This window comes from Procambarus clarkii, chromosome 84 (genome assembly GCF_040958095.1).
Source record: "Procambarus clarkii isolate CNS0578487 chromosome 84, FALCON_Pclarkii_2.0, whole genome shotgun sequence".
Classification (NCBI taxonomy): domain Eukaryota; kingdom Metazoa; phylum Arthropoda; class Malacostraca; order Decapoda; family Cambaridae; genus Procambarus; species Procambarus clarkii.
The window spans coordinates 9,168,650-9,180,120 of NC_091233.1; the positions used below are offsets into that span (position 1 = coordinate 9,168,650).

General features: G+C 46.1%; 1 protein-coding gene across 1 annotated transcript; it reads right to left on the reverse strand.

The window, feature by feature from the left end:
- Nucleotides 1-261: 261 nt before the first annotated feature.
- Nucleotides 262-3,976, reverse strand: LOC123774862 (somatostatin receptor type 2). The gene has a single exon (XM_045769526.2). It carries the CDS (start codon nt 3,974-3,976, stop codon nt 2,996-2,998), a length of 981 nt encoding a protein of 326 aa, XP_045625482.1. The 3' UTR covers nt 262-2,995.
- Between the last annotated feature and the right edge of the window lie 7,495 nt (nt 3,977-11,471).

Genomic DNA, 11,471 nt, shown 5'->3' on the forward strand with positions numbered 1-11,471 from the left:
AACGGATATTACTGTTCTTGTGACGGCGCTGGAACCGATCGTATTGGCGTTTGCCTTTCCTTTGAAGACTTTCGGCGCCGTTGAGGGAGGGGGGAGAGAACATGCTGCTTGGGTAACAGCTTCTTCCCCATATCAACCTACCCTGGCTTTGCGCCCTGGAGAGGCCACTCCAGACCGACAACCAGACCCCAACTCCATAGTCTCCTGAGACTGATGGATGCCTACTATTTAATGGTTAGGAAGGGATAAATAAAGTTATGATAATGTGTCAACAAATTTATTCCCATCTTCACATCGAAAAATAATCAAGTTTACAGTTAACTTAACGTTTAAGACCCGTCAACTGCGCGGGGGTGATTAAGGAGGTAACATCTGATTACTGACAAACTAACTAACAAGTATACTTTAGCCCTGATCACAGGCCACCAATTCAGTAAACTCTCAGTGTATACACCGAGTAATGGTGTACACCTAGCTCTCATAGCAACCGTTCTTATTACCATGGATAAACTACCTGAAATCCTTGCACTGTATCCATATTTCGCTTCCAGTTGATAAACGACACATGAGAGGAAGGAACAAATAGTATATTGTGAAGACTAATAATAAACAGAAGCTACCCTATGACTTTCTCCATTGGTCAAACTATTATGTATTAGCGATAAGACCTACCATTAATGTATAATGCTTACTGTAAATGTATAGCTCTTGAAATAGCACTTTCTCTGTAACTAGCTGACATTGTAACTATAAGGTGTGAAGGATACATGAAATTATACCTCCGGAGGTGTATGTATGTATGTATGTATGTATGTATGTATGTATGTATGTATGTATGTATGTATGTATGTATGTATGTATGTATGTATGTATGTATGTATGTATGTATGTATGTATGTTGTATGTATGTATGTATGTATGTATGTATGTATGTATGTATGTATGTATATATGTATGTATGTATGTATGTATGTATGTATGTGTGTGTGTGTGTATGTATGTATGTATGTATGTATGTATGTATGTATGTATGTATGTATGTATGTATGTATGTATGTATGTATGTATGTATGTATGTATGTATGTATGTATGTACTCACCTAGTTGTACTCACCTAGTTGTGTTTGCGGGGGTTGAGCTCTGGCTCTTTGGTCCCGCCTCTCAACCGTCAATCAACAGGTGTACAGATTCCTGAGCCTATCGGGCTCTATCATATCTCCACTTGAAACTGTGTATGGAGTCAGCCTCCACCACATTACTTCCTAATGCATTCCATTTGTCAACCACTCTGACACTAAAAAAGTTCTTTCTAATATCTCTGTGGCTCATTTGGGCACTCAGTTTCCACCTGTGTCCCCTTGTGCGTGTTCCCCTTGTGTTAAATAGACTGTCTTTATCTACCCTATCAATCCCCTTCAGAATCTTGAATGTGGTGATCATGTCCCCCCTAACTCTTCTGTCTTCCAGCGAAGTGAGGTTTAATTCCCGTAGTCTCTCCTCGTAGCTCATACCTCTCAGCTCGGGTACTAGTCTGGTGGCAAACCTTTGAACCTTTTCCAGTTTAGTCTTATATACATACATACATCGTATGTATGTATGTATGTATGTATGTATGTATGTATGTATGTATGTATGTATGTATGTATGTATGTATGTATGTATGTATGTATGTATGTATGTATATATATATATATATATATATATATATATATATATATATATATATATATATATATATATATATACATCTGTCAATCTCTGGAGGGTTATGAAGGCCACCACAATCGCTGACTGACTAACCAGCAACTATAGATTAGTCCTGAACAAAGTCCCGGACTATAGTAAGCTCTCAGGGTATATACACCGAGAAATACCGTACACCTCCCTATGTATATATACCTGCATATGGGGTTCCAGGTTATAGGACCGGCTTTTAAAGCTGATTATTATTTTCCAACCCATCCTCAGGCTATGCTTGTCTAAGCTGCGCCCGTCCCCGCTAAGCATTCCTCAGTTTATCCTCTGTAGTATGCATTCAAAATTGGTATTTTTCAGATATACTTCAATATTGGTAAATATTAGAATATGGTGTATAGTTAGGCTTAGATCAGTTAGGTTTCCTGGACGCAATGGTTTTTTATCATCACGTGGAACCACAATTGCAAATGAAAGCCTAATATTACATACCAACGTAAGTTTCTATCTCACAGAGGCAGTATTTGACCAGAGTCTCCGTGTCTCTCCCCAGCAAGTTCTTTCGATGTTGCTTATATAACCAACTCATTGAAACTGAGCCAGGCTACCACTCTGAAATACCAAGTGTCATAGCTCCGGCCATAGATTTACTCACCAATAAATAACTAGAAATCTGAGCCTGTTCTTATATCTTGAGAAAAGCTAACATAGCAGTTCAGTAAAAGTGGAGATGACACTGACATTATTTACAAAGATTGACAAAACTAGTTGAGAAACTAAAAAACAGTTTTACTTCTATCTAAACATGATTAAGCTCGTCAGTTTTATATATTTTTTTATTTTTATTTAAAGATTTGTGGGTTATGGCGTCTTATTTTCAGCCACATTATTTTGAGTTATTGCATGCTATAGAACCTAAACTAAAGTAGTCTACATTTATCACTACGAAACTATATAATATGCTGAAATAACTTCTAACATTTATATATATGCTAAGCTACGCCTCATGGTGTATTACCCTACAATATGATAACATAATATCACACAATATCCGTAACTCTGACCCGAAATACTTCACATGAGTATTGTTGTATACAAATGATATAACTAACTACATGTAAAAATTGAACTACAAACTCTATAATATTTGTGTGTAAATATAATATTTTGTAGTAACATGGTTATTATTATTGTTATTATATTGACAATGATCATGAAGAGAATGCCTTCCTGTAGGCTTGCTGACGAAGATCAGGAGGTGTCGTCTGTAAGGTCAGGAAATAGCCGGGCTACTGACGACTCAGAGATCGTTGTCTGTGAGGGTGTCCTCTTGGGTGAGGAGAGTGGAGCTGGCCTGTAGATGGGTGTCTTGATGGCTACTCTCCGTCTCTCTGGCCTTAACCGCCAGGTACACTAATGGACTCAATGCCGCGTTCAGAAAGAACAGTGAGTTAGTCAAAATCAGCACTCTTCTCAGCACATTCATCATCTCTGACCGGCTGCTAGACCAGACGAACTCCAGAATCTGAAGGAGCGTGGGTAGTCCTTGGCACATGGTGAGGGTCACTGTGAGACCAAGGAGCAGCCGCCACACTGGCAAACCTTCCCTGTCGTTTTGCAGCGTCAATATAGACGTCGACTTAGTTGACGTCGCCATGGATAACATCACCCAGCATGTGACTAGAGTGACGGTGTTTGAAGATATCGAAAAAAAGAGATACAGAGAAAAAGCAGTTGAGGCCTCTGAGGCGATGAGCAAAACGCAATGAGTTACAGCACTTTTATCGTATATCTGTGCGCCAAAGATGGTCAAATACGGGACAGCCAGGACGACCGCCAAGACCCACACAACGCTTACCAAGACTTTCATCACTCTGGTGCGGCGGGAGAGGCTCTCATCCCCCGTGTGCGTGACAGCATAAAAGCAGTCCACACTCATCACCAACAGGAAAGCATTGCTAGCATAAGAGCACACGTGGAGTTGAGTCATGCACATCCTGCACAGGACATCGCCAAACATCCAATGATCAAGGGTGATGTCAGCCACGAGTGCTGGCACCGGGAGGAAGAAGAGTAGGTCGGCCAAGCATCGGTTGAGAACATAGATGTTGGTGATGCGGACCTTGCCGGGGTACCTCAGCATGCAGATGACATAGAGGTTGGCGATGACTCCCACGGCCGCAAACACCAGCATGGCGTACGCGAACACCAAGCTCACTTTGCGGTCCACATGAACCTCACCAGTCACGTTGTGCTCAGAAACATTACTCAAGTTATTCATGGTTTCTGTTTGGGTGCTCTCTAGTCCTTGGTGCTGGTTGGTGACTGCTAGAGTCCTGGTGCTGGCTGGTGACCTGTAGAGTCCTGGTGCTGGCTGGTGACCTGTAGAGTCCTGGTGCTGGCTGGTGACCTGTAGAGTCCTGGTGCTGGCTGGTGACCTGTAGAGTCCTGGTGCTGGCTGGTGACCTGTAGAGTCCTGGTGCTGGCTGGTGACCTGTAGAGTCCTGGTGCTGGCTGGTGACCTGTAGAGTCCTGGTGCTGGCTGGTGACCTGTAGAGTCCTGGTGCTCGCTATTGACCAGTAGAGTCCTGGTGCTGGCTGGTGACCTGTAGAGTCCTGGTGCTGGCTGGTCACCTGTAGAGTCCTGGTGCTGGCTGGTCACCTGTAGAGTCCTGGTGCTCGCTATTGACCTGCAGAGTCCTGGTGCTGGCTGGTGACCTGTAGAGCCCTGGTGCTGGCTGGTGACCTGTAGAGTCCTGGTGCTGGCTGGTGACCTGTAGAGTCCTGGTGCTCGCTATTGACCTGTAGAGTCCTGGTGCTGGCTGGTGACCTGTAGAGTCCTGGTGCTGGCTGGTGACCTGTAGAGTCCTGGTGCTGGCTGGTGACCTGTAGAGTCCTGGTGCTGGTTGGTGACTGCTAGAGTCCTGGTGCTGGCTGGTGACCTGTAGAGTCCTGGTGCTGGTTGGTGACCCCCGGGTCGTGGTGCTGGCTGGTGACCCCGGGTCCTGGTGCTGGCTGGTGACCCCCGGGTCCTGGTGCTGGCTGGTGACCCCCCGGGTCCTGGTGCTGGCTGGTGACTCCCGGGTCCTGGTGCTGGCTGGTGACTCCCGGGTCCTGGTGCTGGCTGGTGACTCCCGGGTCCTGGTGCTGGCTGGTGACCCCCGGGTCCTGGTGCTGCCTGGTGACTCCCGGGTCCTGGTGCTGCCTGGTGACCCCCGGGTCCTGGTGCTGCCTGGTGACCCCCGGGTCCTGGTGCTGCCTGGTGACTCCCGGGTCCTGGTGCTGCCTGGTGACTCCCGGGTCCTGGTGCTGGCTGGTGACCCCGGGTCCTGGTGCTGGCTGGTGACTCCCGGGTCCTGGTGCTGCCTGGTGACTCCCGGGTCCTGGTGCTGCCTGGTGACCCCCGGGTCCTGGTGCTGGCTGGTGACTCCCGGGTCCTGGTGCTGCCTGGTGACTCCCGGGTCCTGGTGCTGCCTGGTGACCCCCGGGTCCTGGTGCTGCCTGGTGACCCCCCGGGTCCTGGTGCTGCCTGGTGACTCCCGGGTCCTGGTGCTGCCTGGTGACTCCCGGGTCTTGGTGCTGGCTGGTGACCCCGGGTCCTGGTGCTGGCTGGTGACTCCCGGGTCCTGGTGCTGCCTGGTGACTCCCGGGTCCTGGTGCTGCCTGGTGACCCCCGGGTCCTGGTGCTGGCTGGTGACTCCCGGGTCCTGGTGCTGCCTGGTGACTCCCGGGTCCTGGTGCTGGCTGGTGACTCCCGGGTCCTGGTGCTGGCTGGTGACTCCCGGGTCCTGGTGCTGGCTGGTGACTCCCGGGTCCTGGTGCTGCCTGGTGACTCCCGGGTCCTGGTGCTGGCTGGTGACCCCCGGGTCACGTTCGGTAATCAATTATATCTGCAGAGAAAAAATGTATTTTTACACCAGGTGAAAGTTATTGATCTACACTTTGCGAGAAAATCACTTATACAATCGAAAAATAACTAAAATGTCCAAACAAAATTTTACATAACCATTATAAATATCTTCATCTCTCGCTCTCTCTCTCTCTCTGTCTCTCTCTCTCTGTCTCTCTCTCTCTCTCTCTCTCTCTCGCTCTCTCTCTCTCTCGCTCTCTCTCTCTCTCTCTCTCTCTCTCTCTCTCTCTCTCTCTCTCTCTCTCTCTCTCTCTCTCTCTCTCTCTCTCTCTCTCTCTCTCTCTCTCTCTCTCTCTCTCTCTCTCTCTCTCTCGCTCTCTCTCTCTCTCGCTCTCTCTCTCTCTCGCTCTCTCTCTCTCTCTCTCTCTCTCTCTCTCTCTCTCTCTCTCTCTCTCTCTCTCTCTCTCTCTCTTTCTAACAGCTCAACGTTATGACCACTATTTAAAGATGTAATATTGATCATGAAATTTGAATAAATGCAAACATATTCAAATAATTTAAATATTTGAGGGTGATTACAAAATTTGATGCAATTGCTTCAGTACTCTTGCTGAGAGATATATATATATGAGCCAATATTTACGAAATGAGAGTAATTATCTGTCCACGGAGGCGTTAAGTCAGCTGTCTGGGTCGTCAATATCCCTCCGCGCGCTAAGTAGTACCTTCGTATATTTGGTGATTATGGATAACCTGTAGAATATATAGAAACGTTTTGTTGATAAGAGTAGACTATTTTTTATATTTTTTTCTACAAGTTGACTATTGTTAAAATGGGAATTTTCAGGAATTACTGTGCTGATTGGACATTGGATATTGAGGGACGAACGAGGCTGCTGGCGTCCTCAGGGACTAGACGATGGTGGTTGGCGAAATAAGGTTGGACAGAGGCTCTTGGTTAAAACAAGTTTTCACCACGCCAGACAGTCAGATAAACCACAGTTCACATTAGTATAAGTGGCAGAATATCCTTTTATCATGTGAGTAAATTCGGAGTACTTGTAGAGTCCAGGTTTCATATTATATATCTGGGTCCTTGATATATTTCCTGAGTGGACAACCAGTTCATTTATGTGCTTTTCAGACTAAGGTGATTTTTATCTTGAGATAAGTATAGTCATATAGTGAAGATTTGGCATATATTCAACGTTCTAAATCTTGCACATTATCTAAGTTTTTTAAGTCAGGTATGGGAGTCTACCAGTTGATTACTCATTTTCACAACTCATAAGGACCAACGTCACCACTCGAACGATGAAGATGACCTTCGATATGGCAGAACAGGCACAGGATGCAGTGAAGAAAGGTTTCATATGCTTTGGAATCACCACCTAGCCGAACCAGATCGCCAGGGAGAAGGTCTATAATGTCAGACAATGCTACAGGTGCTTCAGTTATGAGCACTTCTCTAATAAGTGCCCGAAGCAAACACCAAAGTGTAGCTCATGCTTGGGCAACACAGCTTTAAGGAATGTACCCCCACTACCAAACAATGCCCGAACTGTAAAGAACAGCACGCCGCCACCTCCTACCTCTGCAATAAAAGGAACGAGGAACTTAAAAAACTCAAAGAAAAGACTACCACTCCACCTCCACCGAACACCAACCGACAGGCTGTCACACCGTTAGATCTTGGACCGGACCAGTTCCCGAATCTCCCTTCAGCAAGCCAGACACAGAAGACATCGGTATAGACCGGGAGACCATAAAACCCCCAACAACAAGATACTGTATCATCAGGGACGACACCCCCCCCCTCCCAATATATCCATATCCAATACACACAGAAATCACAATAGCGTTTGGGATTTATGTGTGTAATGAAGGGTGAAAAGGTAGAACAGCTTACTGACATAGCTCGAGTGCATGGGGGAATTGTGCAAAATCCTGGTTTGTGTCTCGGAGAGGCTGCAGGATCCAAGTAAATTCAGTAGAATTTCTGGTTACAATTCTTATACCATGTCGTAGCTCAGTCGATTAAGGCAGCATCTGGGAGGCTCTCGGACGTAGGTTCGAATCCTCGTCACGGCCCTTGTGGATTTGTTCCTTAATCCATATCCAAGTTACTATCGCATATGCAGACAGAGTAGCACAACAAGACAATAGCCTGTTCCTCAGAACAGTGATTGAGCTACTGATAGCTATCTGCATCGCACCATTTCAAATGCCAGTGATGACACACACCGCCTCAACTACCCAGATCAACACAGAGCTGGCCCACGACGGTTTACCAAGTGGACAAAAACGAAGCGGACACCCTAACAGAGGCTCCACGAACGACTGCGACTGCATTCAACCAGACGACGGTGACAGCGGTTCCCAACAAAAACACATCAGGATTACAGGCGACACAGGACAATGAAGAGCATGCATCTTCAGACGAACATGTGGAAGTCGATGATAATTCCAGTGAAGAAGACAACGGCCAATACTCCCGACGCCGATAACGCTATATGTGCTAAAACACTACGTCAAAGGTCTACAAGATTCGCCCGGCATAATGAACAAGGAAGCACGCACATTCACATCTTTCTTAAATGGCCAGGAGTGCACCATCAACATACCGCCCATGATGGACATGGACGCGGTGGAAACGACCCTGGTCGCCCAGGTACACTTACGAAGCTATAACAAAAAACCAAGGAACTAGAAAAAATAAACATCCAGAAGGCCTCGCGAGACAGTGATGCAGTAACGGTGGATTATTTGACAATTACAAGCAAGAGGGCCAAGCTGCTGCTTGGCCCTCTTGACCCTCTTTGTCCACCGTGCGGATGCTTTGGGAGGTGTGTTCGCCTCTAGTACAACAATCCAAAATTCTCGCCCTGCTGCTGAGTTAAGCCCTGGCTTAACCCAGCAGCAGGACTACGACTATGAAAACACCTCTCCAGACTATTCTTTCGTCTGTCCCCACTTCCCGCTCCCCCTTTACCTGTACAATCAATTGAATGATTGAAACCACGAGACACAGGTCTGGGCGGGGAAGCCTCTGTCATTTATTTATTTAATTATTTATTTACTAAAAGGTACATTGGGTTGTGAGAGTACATACATTGATGACTGTTCCGTTCTTGCTTAGCCACTTACATGCATAACGTGTGGACAGGTCCTTAAGCTAACCAATAAATAAAATAATAGGTACATTGTAACAGAATTTGAATTCAACATTATAACTACTTTATAAACTGGCAGAATCGATTATACTGATAAAGTTGCATGTGTTAAGTACTAAATTGGGCGAGTGGGTAGCACACGATAACGTGTGAGCTAGTAGCACAAGGTGGGAATTATGAAGATGAAACTAGGTACTTTTGGGTTCTTCTTTTGAATAAAGCGAAGGTTGGACAAATATATAATTCATTAGGAAGTAAGTTACATAGACGGGGTCGTTCTATTTGCATGGATTGTTTGCACAGATTTATCCTGACTCTAGGGATATCCAAGAGATATATATTTCTAGTGTGGTGCTCATGACTTCCATTACATCCTTCACTGGAGGGTTTCAAAACGGAATGAGAATCTATGCACTACTAAGCTGCAGCAGTGGGTGTGGTCCTGCACTACTAAGCTGCAGCAGTGGGTGTGGTCCTGCACTACTAAACTGCAGCAGTGGGTGTGGTCCTGCACTACTAAGCTGCAGCAGTGAGTGTGGTCCTGCACTACTAAGCTGCAGCAGTGGGTGTGGTCCTGCACTCCTAGGTAGAAGCAGAAGGTGATGACTGTGTGGATGCTAACTCCCTGCTTCCTATGCGTCTCTCAACTCAGATCCATATGAAAACATTCGCTTCAGTATAGCAGGTTTCAGCCTTCTAATCAGTTTCTCGCAGAGTGTAATGTCGAAGGCCTTTTTATGGTCAAACTAGACTATATATGCTGATGTTTTCGTTAGACCCATATATGCTTTTGTAGAACAGCAAATTTGTAATAAGATCTCCCTCGTAGAGATTATCTTGAGAGTCCTATAATACAAAACCTTGTTGTGGTGTTTTCTTATTGAATTCTCTGTTATAGCTCCGAGCTATAGCTTGTCGGAAATCCCGACAACAATTACTAACTCCTGACATACCTAAATAAAAATGGTCAAGTCAAGTAATTACTAACAATACTAATATTATTTAATATGTTGAGGAGAGAGATTCTCTGACAACAATGGGAAGGTATTGCATCAGCCACACCAGCCAGTACCTAATATTTCCTGTCTTAACATTAAAATACTTCCGGTTTTAAATTGAAATGTTAAAGAAGCATTCATTAAATACTGATTATAAAATTAAAAAACGAATACCAAAATGTCTTTCTCCCCTAGCTGATGATAAAATAAGCTGAAAATTAGACACATCCAGGACGGATGGAGGGGGAGAAAGCGGGGGATGGGGGGGGGGGGAACGCCATGCAAGGCAGCAGTAGGCACATGGCTCTCGAGATGGACAGACGTTCCGCTGCTCGCTACACTAGACGCCATACTTGTACCCTCTATAGGTAGCCGAGGACACACCTGAGCAAGTCCTGCAGATCCTTTACAAACATAGGAAATACCTTTTACCCGGTTGTTGTTTAAGCTAAATGATCACAAGTGCTATAGTACAATCGGTTACGCTGTGAGCTACTGTTGTAATCCACAGGTTAGTAGGAATTATTAGCTAGAGGATCATTACTACAACACTTAACGAATGATGATTGGAAGTACATGTTAAGTAGACAGACTATGGATCACATATCTAAGAAAGGTCAATGGATTAAGACCAAAGCTGGTTAGCCAAATTAATAATTCCTGGAAAGAGGAATTATTCTTCGTCAGGCTTCTAGGATCAAGGTTACCGCTCTAGGGATAAGGTTAATCGGATTATACCTTCCTTGAGAGGCGTGGTGAAATGTTTGAGGCCATGGTTGGCTAAAGTCAGTCTGATTGTGGGAGTTGAACTGGCAAGTCCTCTGGATCCCCGTTTGTGGCAGCAGCGAAGTGTAGCAGACAGCTATGCGAGAACCTGATGTGATCTTAGTGACCAAGTTAAGTCTGCAGTATGTGAGTATTGAATGAAAGACTAACCGGGTGTGGAGCGTTGTAGTAATCATTCCGTATTAGGGACTTAGACGGAAGTTACGAGTGTGGGTGGTGATCGCGGAGGTCAAGTGGTCTATGGGTATTGGAAGTGTATTGACCTAATAGAGTATGTTAATATGTTATTATTTGTCAGAGTCTATTCTTTGTAATTAAATGAGAAAACCCGACGGCCTTTAAATACCTTCCATATGTTCACTCATTGTGTTCCAGTACAAACCTAGTGGTACGCCTCAAGGGTCTGGTGTGTGTAGGAGTACAAGGTGGTAGTAACGGTTGCTGAGGCAAGGTGTTATGTGTTGTGTAATCGCTGTGTTCGGAATGAACCGGGGTTCAGCGTCACGACATATTTGGTGGCAGCGCAAGCAGGTTTTGGAACACTGTGAGAGATGAAGGAAGTGTGTTGTGTTGAGGGCGTTGGGGACGCCCGGTGTTGTGTTGATGGCGTTGGGGACGCCGTGTGTTGTGTTGATGGCGTTGGGGACGCCGTGTGTTGTGTTGAGGGCGTTGGGGACGCCGTGTGTTGTGTTGATGGCGTTGGGGACGCCCGGTGTTGTGTTGATGGCGTTGAGGACGCCGTGTGTTGTGTTGATGGCGTTGGGGACGCCGTGTGTTGTGTTGATGGCGTTGGGGACGCCGGGTGTTGTGTTGATGGCGTTGGGGACGCCGTGTGTTGTGTTGATGGCGTTGGGGACGCCCGGTGTTGTGTTGATGGCGTTGGGGACGCCGTGTGTTGTGTTGAGGGCGTTGGGGAGGCCGTGTGTTGTGTTGAGGGCGTTGGGGACGCCGTGTGTTGTGTTGAGGGCG

What these genes read in the sequence shown, in the direction of transcription:
- LOC123774862 (XM_045769526.2), bottom strand. Translation starts at nt 3,976, where the DNA reads ATGAATAACTTGAGTAATGTTTCTGAGCACAACGTGACTGGTGAGGTT.